Source organism: Lathamus discolor, chromosome W, assembly GCF_037157495.1.
Source record: "Lathamus discolor isolate bLatDis1 chromosome W, bLatDis1.hap1, whole genome shotgun sequence".
Classification (NCBI taxonomy): Eukaryota; Metazoa; Chordata; class Aves; order Psittaciformes; family Psittacidae; genus Lathamus; species Lathamus discolor.
In genome coordinates, this window is record NC_088908.1 from 25,863,261 (window position 1) to 25,879,500 (window position 16,240).

Genomic DNA, 16,240 nt, shown 5'->3' on the forward strand with positions numbered 1-16,240 from the left:
TCGGCGCCGCAATAAAGAATACCTGCTCGTCAACTTGAAAACTTTGTTGGTGAGTTTGTTCCTGGAGATCTCTCTGAATCAATTTGGCACCCCAGATGGGACACTCTCTGCTCGGCTGCAGGACCCACTGAGGACAGGGCTCTCTAGGGCCCTCAGGAATTTTTCCCGGAGGGACCCCTCAACTAATTCGGATCACTGCAGGAACAGACAAGGACCATCTTCATAAAAGGTATTCTTTTCTTTTATATAGTCTGTAAGGTGCAGGGGGCATCTCGGTTTGGTTTGGTAAGCGTACGCATGGTTTGGAAGCCTTCCGTAAATCGAGATAGGAAATCTCGTAGGTAAAGGCACATACCCGGCTGCTAGCGTCTGTTTGGTATACACCCACAAGAAGCAGGGGGCTTCTTGTGGTTTTGGGTCCTGCAAGACACAGGGGGTGTCTTGTGGAAACGGTTTTGAATCTTACTGGTCGATTTGTTTTGCGGCTTGTTACACAGAATCCCAAGGGTTGGAAGGGACCTCAAAAGATCATCTAGTCCAACCCCCCTGCAAGAGCAGGGTAACCTACAGTACATCACACAGGAACTTGTCCAGGCGGGCCTTGAATATCTCCAGTGTAGGAGACTCCACAACCCCCCTGGGCAACCTGTTCCAGTGCTCTGTCACGCTTACAGTAAAGAAGTTCTTCCTGATGTTAACGTGGAACTTCCTATGCTCCAGTTTACACCCATTGCCCCTTGTCCTATCACTGGATATCACTGAAAAGATGATTATTTTCACCTTTTTCAGTTAATAAGCAACACACAAACATAAGCAAGGTACCACTGCAGCATGACTTGATAGGAGAGAAGTCCCCTCACTGGGACCACACAGCATATGCAGGGCTCTGGACTAGATAAAAGTAATGTTAACGTTTCCCCCAGAGTTACAGTGCTGATTTTGGTCTTGTGATTTTGGTATCGGTGAACTGTATTATTAATTGTGGTCTGTTTGATAGAATTTTAGTCTCTGTATCCGTTTCAAGTGTTGTAACTGCGTGGAGTGTGTCTGTGGGATCCCTAGTGTGTGTGAGTAAGAGCTTGATAATGGGAAAACAGCAGAGTGAGGAGATCATGAAAAAGAGTCCTTTAGGGTGCATTTTGGCACATTGGAAAGAACTGGGAGGGTCTCCTGGGGGCTCAGTAAATAAGAAAACATTGATAAAATATTGTAACCAATGGTGGCCTTACTACACTCTGGAGGATCAGGAAAAATGGCCTAAAAATGGAACTCTGAATTATAATACATTGTTGCAATTAATGTTGTCGGCAAGGAAAACGGGATGAAGTAATATATGCAGATATGTTTTTCACGTTGCGAAATCACCCAGAATGGCAGAAAGAATGTGGAATTAATATAGCACCTTTGGATCCTTTAATTTTGGCTTTAGAAAAAGAAAGGAAGCAAGCAGGGAATAGATTGGAAAGATGTTGTTCTGGTTGTGATATTGGGGAAATTTGTTTGAAACTTAAAAAACAAGCTTAGGATAACAGGGTTGAAGATAGAATGGAGGATTATGTTTCCCCAAAAGTACCAGATCAGAGACCACCTCTGACTGAGGAGGAATCCTCTGATTCAGATGAGGAACAAGAACAAAGTGTAAAACAAGAACAAAGTGTAAAGCAAATTTCCTCCTCTCCTGTTGCTGCCCGGATTCGTAGTAAAACTAAGACTGTCCTGCAAGCCCCTCTGAGGGAAGCAATGTGACCGGAGGGACGTACTAAAATAAAAGTGAATTTTTCTTTAGGAGATTTGGATAATTGGAAGCAGATTGCAAAAGAGTATTGAAATGACCCTATAGGGGTAGCAAAGAAATTTGAGATACTGGTAAAAAGCCAGGATCCTGACTGGAAAGATATAGATGTAATCCTGGATGCATTAACAGAGACAGAAAAACAATTGGTTATAAAAACTGCTTGTACTCGGGGTAAATGCTCAGATTACTGCAGGGGCGATAGAGGGGAGGGCCGAAGATCATATTCCCCTTACAGCTCCAAATTGGGATTATGATGATGATGAAGATTATGCATCTTTAAAAAGATATCAGAATTGGATTAAATATGGGCTTGAAAATGCTATTCCTAAAGCAGTAAATTGGCTGGTGCTGTTTGAAATAAGACAGGGGCCGAGGGAGTCACCCACAGAGTTTCTGGATAAGCTCAGAGAAGCTATGCGAAAATGCACCACACTGGATCCTTCCTCAGAGGAAGGAAAATTACAGCTTGCAAATTCCTTTGTGGGGCAGTCATCGGAGGATATAAGGCGAAAGCTTCAAAAGTTATCTGTGACTGAAATAAGAGACATGGAAAAGTTACTGGAAGTGGCTTGGAAAGTATACAGGAATAGAGAACAAGTTAAAGAAAAGAAATTAGGAAAGGTAACAACAGCTACGATTGCCAGCATTGAGACAAGTGAATGAGGGATATAGTGGCATGAGATGCAGAGGTCGTGGCCGAGGAATGGGAATGAGAGGCAGGGGGGGGGGGGCTATAGAAGAACTCCCCTTAGTCAGGATCAATGTGCAAACAGCAAAGGATTTGGACACTGGAAGTGGGAACGTCCACAGAGAAAACAGCAAACTCAACTGACCACTGAATTGGAATTAGATTGATGGGGACCTGGGGAATCTACCCTAGCGGATCCACTGCTTAAAATCAAGCTAGGGGCCACAGAAAAAGAAGTGGAATTTCTTACAGATACTGGGGCAACTTATTCGGTTCTGAATCAAGATTTGACACTAAAAGGAAAAGAGTCTGTAATGGTTGTGGGAGCTACCAGCCATCAGGAAAAAGCATTCTTTCTAAAACCGTTAAAATATAAAATAGGAAAACAAACTGGGGTACACAAATTTCTATATATGACAAATTCACCCAAATCATTATTGGGAAGAGATTTATTAGAACATTTGGAGGTGATCATAACTTTCAAAAGAGGTGAAATAGAACTAAAAGTAAAAGAGGACCAATTAATTGAAGCTATGAGTGCGTCGTTAATTCAACAGGAAATCGAGAAGTCCAATTCACCTGAAGTAGAAGAAATCCTCAATCAGGTTCATCCAGGAGTTTGGGCATCGGAAATTCCAGGCAAGGCAAAGAATGCTTTGCCTATTAAAATAGAAATAAAAAGGGGGGCCAGCCCAGTTTGAATAAAACAGTATCCTTTAAGAATACAAGATAGAAGGGGAATTAAAGGAATAATTAATAAATTTTTAAGATATGGTTTATTAGTGGAATGTGAATCAGAATATAACACCGCCATTTTATCAGTAAAGAAAGCAGATGGGAAAAGCTATAGCCTAGTTCAAGATTTAAGGGCAATAAATAAAATAGTAGAAGACATTCACCCTGTGGTGGCTAATCCATATACTTTATTGACCAAAATAAAATTAAATCAGAAATGGTTTGCCATCCCGGAATTAAAGGACGCTTTCTTTTGCTTGCCATTGGCCAAAGAAAGCCAAAATTTATTTGCTTTTGAATGGGAAAATCCTGACACAGGAAGGGAAACTCAATTAACATTGACAGTATTACCTAAAGGGTTTAAAAAAAGTCCAGCAATTCATGGAAATCAGCTAGCATGAGAACTAGGATCATGGAAGACACCTACTCAGACGGGGACTCCGTTACAATATGTGGATGACCTATTAATTGCTACAAAAACAAAGGAAAAAATGTATCCAGTGGGCGGTAGAATTATTAAATTTTCTGGGACTGAATGGTTATTGGCTATCCAAACAAAAGGTCCAACTAACCCAAACCTGAGTTTCCTACCTAGGATATGAAATAGCAGGAGGACAGAGAGAACTTGGAGCTGCTAGAAAGGAAGCCATTTGTCAGACTCCATGACCGTCGACCATCAAGGAGATCCGGACATTCCTCAGAATAACTGGATGGTGCAGACTATGGATCCATGATTATGGTGTTCTGGTAAGACCACTATATGAACTGTTGAAAGGAACCCCTCCCTCTTTAGAAAGGACTGATACAGCAGAGTGGGCTTTTAGAAATTTAAAAACAGAGCTAATGAGAGCTGCAGCCCTGTGACTTCCGGATGTGACTAAATCCTTTTGGCTATAGTCCTACGAAGAACAAGGAATAGCTTTGGGGGTCCTTGCTCAGAAAATAGGACCATACAGAAGGGCAGTGGCGTATTTTTCAAAACAACTGGATGAAGCGAGCTAAGGATGGCCCGGGTGCCTAAAGGCTGAGGCAGCAGTTGTCATGAATATTGAAGAGGCTCGCAAATTCACCTTGGGACAAAAGATTACTGTGCCAGTGTCCATGTGGTATCAGCAGTCCTGGAGCAGAAAGGAGCCCACCGCTTATCTCCTTCGCTGTTTTTAAAATACCAGGCCACCCTTGTGGAACAGGATGATATAGAAATTGTGGTCACTAACGTTCGGAATCCAGCATCCTTTTGCAGGAACGACCGACAAAACCACCAACGTAAGACTGTTTGGCCACCATGGAGACTGTATATTCGAGCCAACCAGACTTGAAAGAAAAACCTCTGGAAGACGCTGATTCTTGGTTTACTGATGGTAGTAGCTTCATGAAAAATGGTGAACGAAAGGCAGGATATGCTGTAACCACCACATCACAGGTAACGGAAGCTAAACCTTTAACCCTTGAACACCTCTGCCTAGAAGGCAGAAATAATAGCATTAACGAGAGCCCCGGAACTGGCTAAAGATAAAAGGATAAATATTTGGACTGATTTTAAAATTGCATTTGGTGCCATCCATACACATGGAGCTATCTGGAAAGAGCGAGGACTTTTGAACACACAAGGGAAAAAGATTAAACATGCTACAGAAATTCTACAATTACTGGAAGCTGTTCAGCTACCTGAGAAAGTAGCTATTATGTACTGTAGAAGGGCATCAGCAAGGTGACTCTGATCAGGAAACTGGAAATAATATAGCTGATTTTGAAGCCAAACGAGCAGCTGAACAATCTCAAATTATGTCCTTAATCCCTGATGGCAAACTAACAATTGAAAAATCTAAACCTAGGTATTCAAAAGAGGATAGAAAGTTGATTCAAGATCTAAAAGGACAGGAAAATAAAGAAGGTGGGGCTCAAATACCTGATGGGCGAATTGTAATCCCCTATAACCAACACTGGAAATTAGTTCAGGAAGAACATAATAAAACTCATTGGGGTAGCAACTCTTTGTATAAATATTTAGACAAACAAGTTGTAGGAAGGAATCTATATACTGTAGTTCAATTAGTGACAAAACAATGTCAGCTAATAATCCTAAAACTGAAAATAGAAATCAAATTGGGACAATTGGGAGAGGAAGCTATCTGGGACAGCAGTGGCAAATAGATTTTTCTGAATTACCAAGAAAAGGGTGTTATTGATATTTGTTGGTGTTAACGGATACTTTTTCAGGCTGGCCAGAAGCATTCCCTTGTAGGAAAAATAATGCAAGACAGGCGATTAAAACATTATTAAATGAAATAATACCTCGTTTTGGAGTACCAGCGGCAATTTCTTCTGACCGGGGTTCACACTTTAGTGCAAAATTGTTACAAGAAATTAGCAAAAAATTAGAAATTGATTGGCAACTACATGTTCCATACAGGCCTCAGGCCAGTGGGCAAGTAGAAAAGATGAACCATCTGATTAAACAACAGATTAGTAAAATATGTCAGGAAACAAATTTATATTGGTACCAAGCGTTACCACTGGCTCTATTAAGAATTCAAACTAAACCTCGGTCGAAAGAAGAGGTTAGCCCATTTGAGATTTTGTATGGAAGACCATATCAGTCCCAGTTTAAAGGAGAAAGTCTTCAGGAAGTGGGGGAAGGCTATCTCCAACAGTTTTTGATCAATCTGGGAAAACAATTGGAAGAGATAAATAAGAGAATAGTAGGGACAAGAGCAAGACGCTTGGATTATCCGATTCACCCTTTCCGATCTGGAGACTGGGTTTATGTTAAGAATTTTTCAGGAGATCCTCTACAGGAGAAGTGGAGCGGACCGTACCAGAGATTACTGACCACCTTTACAGCAGTGAAGATAAAGGAACAACCTGCTTGGATACATTATTCAAGAGTAAAGAAAGCACCAGAGCCAGAGAAGACAGGGCAGACCAAACCTTCAGGACCCCTGCGTATGAAATTGCGTTGGTCATAATTTGGACTCATATGATAACTGTTGTACCAGCTTGGGACCAGAACTTATACCTGAAATTAGTGCAGAATGTCACTAAGGTTTTTAATCGTAGTGACTGTTGGGTGTGTGCACAGTTGCCTAAATCAGGAGAAAGCCTGGATCTCCCACTAATTGGAGTTCCAATTCCTAACACTGTCTCATGGACAAATTTGTGGGTGAACACTAGCAATCTGTATTCGAAGGAAAGGTTAAAATTTGGAACAGTTACCTAATCCAGGTAATAAATATTACACCTGTGCACAAACATGTATTACACCAAGAACCAGGGTAGGAAATCATGTTTGTTTAAATGCCACAGATGTAGGTCACCATTCAAACTGCAATCATACTATTAATATAGATGGTATCGTAGTTCGGTAGCGGCCCATTCCTAAAGGGAAAGGATGGTACTGGTTATGTGAAGAAAACGCTTTTAAAACTCTATCACCCAACTGGAAGGGGACATGCAGCTTAGGTGCTGTAATACCCAATTTCACTATTATCGACAGGTATCCTTCCAGGACCTCAATTAGAAGCTTTGCTAAACGGATTAAGCGAGGGTTTAACCCTATTGTTGGACGGCACACTGCATTTCATAGTTTTGTAAGAGGGCTAATTCCATCTTTGGGAATAAGTGAATTAGAGAAGGCAATTGTAAATATCTCAGCAACCATAGAGGAAATGGAAAGTAAAAACATTGATATAATCCAGGCAGAACAACAAGAGATAACCAGCCTATCTAAGGTGGTATTACAAAACCGAATGGCTCTAGACATGTTATTGGCATCACAAGGAGGGGTTTGTTCCATAATCAATGAAAGTTGTTGTTCCTATATAGACCAAAGTGGCAGAACTGAAACAGATCTGGAGGAAATTTGGAAACAAACTAAGGTATTTCATGAAATGGCCATGGATGACACCTCCTGGGGGTTTGAAGAAATATGGAAAAAGTTAACTTCATGATTACCTGATCTCTCCTGGTTGAGGCAACTGGTTGCAGGAATATTGGTGTTGATTATTTTAATATTGATTACTTGTGGTATGATACAATGTTCCCTCTGGTGTCGTAAATGATCTATGATAAATTATGAAGACTGGAAAAGGAATGAAATGAAGCACCAAGTAGAAACGGGAAATTATTTCAAAAAGACTTTTGATGGTAATGGTAATATATGAAACGTTGCAAAAGAATTTGCAAAAGGACAGAAAAAGGGGGGATTTGAGACAAGTGGGGCACAAAATCGGAAAATGGAATATATAAACCTTTAGAATTAGTTTTAAGTAATGTTAAGTTTGATGGCTTTGTAACAGTAGCAATGGAAAATTACTGAGCTGCATGATACATAGAAAAAAAATAGAGTACAGCTAGAGAACATACTAAAAATTCTTGTACCAGATAAATCGTTGTAGTTGACATAGTTTTAAGAAAAACTGTCTAGAAGAACAGGACACAGGGATAAGGAGTATCTGGGAATGGCAGGTGTCCAGGATGGGCTATAGTTAAACTAACTGAAAAGTAGGAGGACAGAAGGATTATTATGTCTCTGGTGCTAATGAACCAATTAAACTGGTATGAGCATCTACTGCGCGTGCTTCAAAGGCTGCCAGAAGCGATGAAGATTGTTGGAAGAAGTAAACGACCCTCAGAGACCACCACCACAATTCTGTACGCATGCAGGGAACTTTCTGGAAAGTTATGTAATCAATACATAGCCTCATGAATATGTATGTATGCCCAGTGACTATAAAAGGACGGCTTGTGTGGCAATTGGGGAGACACACATTAGGTGGAGCTGTCCCCCGTGTCTCTCAGCGCCACAATAAAGAATACCTGCTTGTCAACTTGAAAACTTTGTTGGCGAGTTTGTTCCTGAAGTCTTCTCCAAATCATATGTTCTGTTTAAAACAATTTTTAAAAAATTCTTCCCTGTGAGGGTGGTGAGGCACTGGCACAGGATGCCCAGATAAACTGTGGCTGCCCCATCCCTGGCAGTGTTCAATGCCAGCTTGGACAGGGCTTGGAGCAACCTGGTCTACTGGAAGATGTCCCTGCCCATGGCACAGGGGTGGAACTGGATGAGCTTTAAGATCCCTTCCCACCCAAACCAGGCTGAGATTCTATGATCTTACTCTGCTTGCTCGCCTTCATCTGGTAAGATATTCCTGGTACACTGCAAGAGATAGTTCCTAAGAAAGAGGCCTCTAAGAGGATGCTGTACTCCGCGGCACATCTCCACCAGGTCTTTCAAAATATCTTTCCTGGACTGTGGAAATGACTTGACATAGACCACACCTACTGTTATCAGGAGATACCTGCAAAAGGCACAGGATCAAACAATAAATTGTAAACAACAACAAAACACTTAAAGGTAACAGTTCCTTTCTTCCATCCTGGCAGTATTACCAAAGCACAGAAAGCAATACAGTATCACCTAGGTCCCATAATTTTGGATATTAAATTAGCTTTCAACTCCTGCTATCCTCTGCCAGAGAGCACAGCAAGTCTGAACAGCTACCTGGCCTCATCACAATGCTTTACACATAGTTCTGAATGCTCTCAGATCAGCTTGTCTATACTTTCAGCACTCCACTAAACTGGAAAACAGCTCCAGCACATGTAGATAAGTAATCTGTTATGGTGAAGCAGTTAAGCCTCCTTCACACTTTAGTCTAGCAGGAGAGGTGTTATGCTCTGCAGAAACCCCCAGGCCTGTACTTATTCCTTCAGCACCTCTGTATTAAGCAACAGGTAGAAGGGACATGCAAGATGCAAAGGACTGATGCTCAAGTGTATTGGACTCCCCTTCAGCTTAAGAGAAAAAACTTATAACACTCAGAATTTTCACATATTCTGTTTAGAGGCCTTAAGCCTCTGGTGCCTCTGTCTCCTGCATGGATGTGCACAGAACCTCCATGAAAGCACCAGAAATGCTCATGAGGGATAATGAGAGTCTACATCAAACAGCCAAGAAGACAACTCAAATTATTATGCAAAGGGGTAAAGATGTTGTGGCAGTCATTAGCCAAACTCCAGAAACCGCATGAGGATGCAGCCTTGTGTCTCCAAAGCCTCTTCATGGCATGAACATAATGTCAGGAATTAATAACTGCATTACCAAACAAAATCCAAGTCCTAAGTCTGAATATCTAGATCTACTCCAGCCTAATGGTCACATATTTAAAGATAAGCCTTCCAGTATCATCTTCAGCATGCTATCACCAAAAGCACACATTCAGAATCACAAAGCTTTTTAAAATTAAGTTACAGAAATTTTCAGCTTCCTTCTCACACTTCTTACCCTCCAAGAGACAGACAGTTATGAAGCATCTGCTCTATGTGAGGATCTAAGACCTAGATCCTCAGTTACAAGTTCATTAACAGATAACTGAAAATGTTAATAAATGTGCAACCAATCTCACTGATCAGAATGTGATACTAATCTTCCACTGACCAGCTCTTTACCCAAAAGCCAACTTTTTTCCAATATCAAAGTGCCTCCATCTTGGTCATGTGCAAAACCAACACACTGGCAGGAAGAACTGACCCTGCAGCTAGCTGCACTCTTGGCCTAAATCTCAGAAGTTCCATAGCAATCAACTCTTAAGATATGCAGAAATACTGTTCACCATTGAAAACTGAAATCTTGCTGTCAAGCAAGAACAGAGTCAATCATTATTCTGAACCCAAAGTCCAACCATTATTCACTATTTTTAACACACACAGTAACATATACGCACTTACAGTCTTGGAATAATATTTCCAGCGTACTGTACTAGCTCATAAAGGTCTGCCACTTTCCTTCCTTTGGCAAATTCATCTGTCAGGTAGACTTCCAAGTAGTGCAGCTCATCAGAAATTGCCATGTCTTTCTCATAGTTAAGGATTTTAATTTAAAATATTTATAGCAGGTTTACATAGTAACTTGCTCATTCACACCAAGGAGGAAAGATGCTGTAACCAAATACAATCATGCCCAAGTAAGTAGTACTTCTGAAACAACAATCACTACTGGGATAAACACGCACAACTAACCCCAAGCCTCCAATTGTCAGCTTTAGCATATTAAAGGGGGGGAAAAAAAAAAAAGTCAAAAGAGCAAGCAAATTAATGTGACTGAACAGAGTATCTAAAGTAAAGGTATACTATGTGTTACAGAAGAACATCACCCACACCTGGGAAAAGCAGTATTTGAATATATTCACATTCTATTCCTAAGTCTCATGAAAAGGCTCCCCCTTCTTCAGATACCACAGTATGCACAAGTAAACACACTGAGGAATTGACTTATGGTTAGAAGCTAATAAAATAACAACAGGCAAAAAAAAAAAGTTGGTTTTACAGATTTTTGGGGTAGCATACCGCGAGATGTTTTACAGAGCTGCTATTTTTACAGAGCTAGACTACTGAAGCCTCCCAGAAGATATAAAAGACATTAAAGACCTGCTTTATACCAAAGGGAAAAGATAAACTTACACAGTGAGCAAATAAGCGTATATACTCCTACAATATATCCAGATAACCAAATACTGAGAAAAGTGCTAGTAAATACAAGACAGAAGAGATGCCATTGTACCAAAAAAGCAGATGAACATTTAATTCAAAATCAGCATTTCAACTATTTGTTTCCTCTTCAAAGGATACAGAGCTCATAATAGCTCTTTGGAGATAACATAGAAGTCCGCAGCTCACCAAGCATGTTGGAAGCATGTTTCAGAGCATCCATGAGCTTGTTTTTGTCCTATAGAGGAAGGGAGAATATTCCATAAGAAATATTAGGCAACTACAGTATTTTAGAAAGCTACACTTTTAGCCTTTTTAAAAAAGCAGATGGAGGATACATACTGCCAGCAGACCACTGTTAGAATTCCTCTTTCCCTGCTTCTTGCCCAACACCACCACTTCACTGAAAGCCACAGTTTATTAGGCTGCATATAACTTAGACTTACGCTGCATAGAATCACCTGGCATCACAGGATACAAGACAAACTTCTAATCTACCACCTACACATACTTGGGTTACTTTTCCTCATAGCACTGGAGATTAGTATTGATTTACTTGTTTACTCCTAGCAGATAAGAAGCCTCATTGCATTTTAAAGTCACATTCTTACCAAGCATCTCTTCATCTGGAAAGACTGCACCTTCACAGCCTGAATGGCTTCATCCAGAAGTTTTTCCTGTTCATCCTGAGAAGATTGCTGTGTTATTGGCTTGAAAGAAAACCAATCAAAAAAACAAAAAAACGCAACACAAAAAAACCACCACACCACAAACAAACAAAACCCCAGAATTCAGTAATTTCTATGAAGCTGTTTATGACTTCATTCAAACTGGGTTCACTCAGTTTAGAATGAAGTGCAAGTGACGCTGCGGCATGACCACTCAAGAGTTATTGAACAGCTGTGTGATATGCAAGGGAGAAAGCTCCCAGGACTCCGCAAAAACCTCAGGTCAGGGAGGAGATTGGTTATGAGTAGCCTGTGAACACCACTGGTTCTTGGAGTGCAAAGCCAAGAGGACACAACAGGGTCAACTTCTCCCTTCTAACATTTAGAGGTCAAAAACCCAGTGCAAGCATCTGGCAAGAGAAAAGCTTCAAGAGAATGCAAAGACATGACTATGCTGAGAGGAAGCATTGTTACTTCCTTACACAGAGCTTCAAAGCAAAGCCTAGACTGCACAGATGCTTTCCTGTACTCACAATTCTCAATTACCTACTGTCTAAGCCACAGAACTCTATTAAGGACAAGTTTCAGACAAGCAAAGGATAACGTACAGTTAGTGCTTTCTGGAAGGTAGAAGTGACTTACAGAAAGCAATAGAAAACTGAAAAGAAGCAACAACTCTTCATGTCCACTACTTATCCCAGTGACCCTCTTCCTCTTACCTTTCCTCAAAAGCCTTCAACATCTTTTGCCTTTCCAAGGATCATACTGCGTTTCCTTATGATTCAGAGACTATGATCTTTCTAACTAAATCTCAGTAATGAGCTAGCAGGCTATGAGCTACATCACCCTAACCTTAAAACCAGTATCCTCAGTAACATCTCCTCCCACACACCCCATGTGTGCAGTCCCCATAAGTGTCTTTTTGGCACTGAGGTGTTCATTAAAATAGAGAGGTTTTAATTTATCAGAAACTTCCTCGTTATAGAGCACTGCAGCTTTAGCACACCCCTGTTTTCTCCCATATTTAATTAGGTTCTTGTTCTGCAATTGAAATCTCCCCAAAGACTCACAGACAGTATCTCCCCCTTGTTTTCCCATGTACCCTTTTCCACATACAGGAAACAGACAATGCCAAGCAACACTCTTCTTGCCTCCATCGCACCCAAATAGGCAGCAAAACTGCCCTTGAAAGTCTTCCATCACCCAGCTAGATAAAAGCAAGGCTGATCTGATCAAACATTGATGATCCTGCTTCAAGGAGGAGGGTTATAGAAGATAAAGGTTCCTTCTAACCATCACTTCTAGGACTCAATGTGCCTCAGCAATATTCAAACCACACCAATAATTAATGAGTCCATTTAGTCAATGGAAAAAGCCACCTATGCTAATTAGAGTGACTGCACCTCTTACAAAGCTCTCTCTGTAATTAACAAAGTGCAGATGTTTCAAGAAACAATTTAAGCATAAGGCAACAATAGCATCCATGGCTAGATGAACCTACTTCCCAGGCCATTCAATAGCAGAAGCAGAAGTTTTTGAGAAAGGGAGGAAAATAATCCAAATCCTTCTGAAGGCAGGTTGTGCCTTAAAATGGAGTAATGTCAAGGGACTTGCACAGGAGATTCAATTTTTGGGAATAAAATGGCAAGATGGACATCACCAGATCCCCACAGATGTGATCAACAAGATAACAGCAATGTCTCCACCAACTAATAAGAAAGAAATGCAAGCTTTCTTAGGTGTTGTGGGGTTCTGGAGAACGCACATCCCAAACTACAGTTTGATTGTAAGCCCTCTCTATCATATGACCTGGAAGAATGATTTCAAATGGGACCCTGAGCAACAACAAGCCTTTGGAAAAATTAAATAAGAGATAGTTCATGCAGTAGCCCTTGGACCAGTCCAGAACAGGCAAAATGTAAGAAATGTACTCTACACCACAGCTGGGGATTATGGTCCTACCTGGAGCCTCTGGCAGAAAACTCCAGGGGAGACTCAAGGTCCACCCCTCAGCTTTCGGAATCGGGAACACAGAGGATCCAAGGCCTGCTATACTCCCACTGAAAAAGAGATGCTGGCAGCCTACAAAGGAGTTCAAGCTGCTTCAGAAGTGATTGGCACTGAAGCACAGCTCCTCCTTGGCACCCCGGTTGCCCATGCTGGGCTGGATGTTCAAAGGCAGGGTCTCTACACATCATGCAACTGATGCTACATGGAGTAAGTGGGCTGCACTAATTACACAACGAGCTCGAATAGGAAATCCCAGTTGTCCAGGAATTCTAGAAGTCATCATGGACTGGCCAGAGAGCAAAGATTTTGGAATGTCACCAGAGGAGGAGGTGATGCGTGCTGAAGAGGCCCCACCATACAATAAACCGTCAGAAAGTGAAAAGCAATATGCCTTGTTTACTGATGGGTCCTGCCGTATTGTGGGAAAGCATCGGAGATGGAAGGCAGCTGTAGGGAGTCCCCTATGACAAGTTGCAGAAACTGCTGGAGGAGAGGGCGAATCGAGTCACTTTGCCGAGGTGAAAGCCATCCAGCTGGTCTTGGACATTGCTGAATGAGAAAAGTGGCCAGTACTTTATACTGACTCATGGATGGTGGCAAATGCCCTGTGGAGGTGGTTGCAGCAATGGAAGCAGAACAACTGGCAACACAGAGGTAAACCCATCTGGGCCACTGCACTCTGGCAAGATATCGCTGCTCGGGTGCAGAACCTGGTGGTGAAGGTATGCCATGTAGAGGCTCATGTACCCAAGAGTTGGGCCACTGAGGAACACCAGAACCACCAACAGGTGGATCGAGCTGCTAAGATTGAAGTGGCTCAGACGGATTTAGATTGGCTACATAAGTGTCATTTACTTTTAGCCCCGTGGGCCCATGACACTTCAGGTCATCAGGGCAGAGATGCAACATACAGATGGACTCGTGATCAATGGGTGCCCTTTAGCAACGGACCCTATCACCCAGGTTATTAACAAATGCTGAACGTGTTTCAAATAAGCAAGCCAAGCAGTTAAAGCCTCTCTGGTATGGAGGGCAATGGCTGAAGTACAAATATGGGGAGGCCTGGCAGATTGATTATATCACACTCCCACCAACCTGCCAAGGCAAGTGCTATGGGCTTACCATGGTGGAAGCAACCACTGGATGGCTGGAAACATATGCTGTGCCCCACGCCACTGTCCAGAACACTATCCTGGGCCCTGAAAAACAAGACTTGTGGCGATACAGCACCCCAGGAATAACTGAGTTAGACAATGGGACTAATTTATGGAATAGCCTTATAGACACTTGAGCCAAAGTGCATGACATTGAGTGGGTATACCACATCTCCTATCATGCACCAGCCTCTGGGAAAAACGAATGGTACATTGGGCAGTTAAAAACTACACTGAGAGCAATGGGTGATGGGACTTTCAAATATTGGGGTCCACATTCAGTAAAAGCCACCTGGTTGGTCAACACTAGGGGATCTGCCAACAGGACTGGCCTAGCCCAATCAGAACTTTTATGTACTGTAGAAGGGTATAAAGTTCCTGTGGTACATAAAAAGAAATTGCTGGGGAAGAAAGTCTGGGTTATTCCTGCTTCAGGTAAAGGCAAACCCACTTGTGGGATTGCTTTTGCTTAGGGACCCAGTTATAATTGGTGGGTAATGCAGAAAGTTGGGGAAGTCCAATGTATACCTCAAGGGGATTTGATTTTAGGGGAAAACAGCCAATGAACTCGATTATCTGCTGTTGCCTGCTATATAACACTTTTATCACCTATCACCTTGATGCCTGTCACTCTTTGCTTTGAAAAGAAGATACGTGCCATCATGATCATCAGGAGATAATAAAATCATGGGAAAGGCGGCAGCAGCAGAACTGTCCTCAGATCACCATCGACTGACCCTGCTTCCCTCGGATCATCACACCAACAAAAAAAAAATTTTTTTTTTGCTTTTGAATGGGAAAATCCTGACACAGGAAGGGAAACTCAATTAACTTGGACAGTATTACCTAAAGGGTTTAAAAACAGTCCAGCAATTCATGGAAATCAGCTAGCACGAGAACTAGAATCATGGAAGCCACCTACTCAGACGGGGACTCTTACAATATGTGGATGACTTATTAACTGCTACAGAAACAAAGGAAGAATGTATCCAGTGGACAGTGGAATTATTAAATTTTCTGGGACTGAATGGTCATCAGGTATCCAAACAAATGGCCCAACTAATCCAAACCTGAGTTTCCTACCTAGGATATGAAACAGCAGGAGGACAGAGAGAACTTGGAGCTGCTAGAAAAGAAGCCATTTGTCAGACTCCATGACGGTCGACCATCAAGGAGATCCGGACATTGCTGGGAATGACTGGATGGTGCAGACTTCGGATCCATGATTATGGTGTTCTGGTAAGACCACTATATGAACTGTCAAAAGGAAACCCTCCCTCTTTAAAATGGACTTTAAAACCTTATGAATTAGTTTTAAGTAATGTTAAGTTTGATGGCTTTGTAACAGTAGCAATGGAAAATTACTGAGGTACATGACACAGAGAAAAAAAAAGTGCAGCCAAAGAACACACTGAGAATTCTTGTACAAGATAAATTGTTATAGTTGACATAGTTTTAAGAAAAACAGTCTAGAAGAACAGGACACAGGGATAAGGAATATCTGGGAATGGCAGGTGCCCAGGATGGGCTACAGTTAAACTGATAAGTAGGAGGACAGGAGTCTCTGGCGCTAACGAACCAATTAAGCTGGTATGAGCATCTACTGTGCATGCTCCAAAGGCTGCCAGAAGCAATGAGGATTTTTGGAAAAAGTAAACGACCCTCAGAGACCACCACCACAATTCTGTAAGCACGCAGGGAA

General features: G+C 41.7%; 1 protein-coding gene across 5 annotated transcripts in view; it reads right to left on the reverse strand.

The window, feature by feature from the left end:
* LOC136004255 (vacuolar protein sorting-associated protein 35-like) overlaps positions 1–16,240 on the reverse strand; it is a 45,561-nt gene that overhangs the window by 16,038 nt on the left and 13,283 nt on the right. For 3 of the 5 annotated variants that reach the window (XM_065660594.1, XM_065660595.1, XM_065660597.1), the window contains 4 exons: positions 11,318–11,392; positions 10,848–10,944; positions 9,948–10,071; positions 8,336–8,518 (listed from right to left, as the gene is read on the reverse strand). In XM_065660594.1, coding sequence (XP_065516666.1) covers positions 8,336–8,518; positions 9,948–10,071; positions 10,848–10,944; positions 11,318–11,392 — 479 coding nt within the window. Of the gene's footprint in view, positions 1–8,335; positions 8,519–9,947; positions 10,072–10,847; positions 10,945–11,317; positions 11,393–14,506; positions 14,579–16,240 lie in introns of those variants that run through there. The other 2 variants (XM_065660596.1, XM_065660598.1) reach the window with 2 other exon arrangements.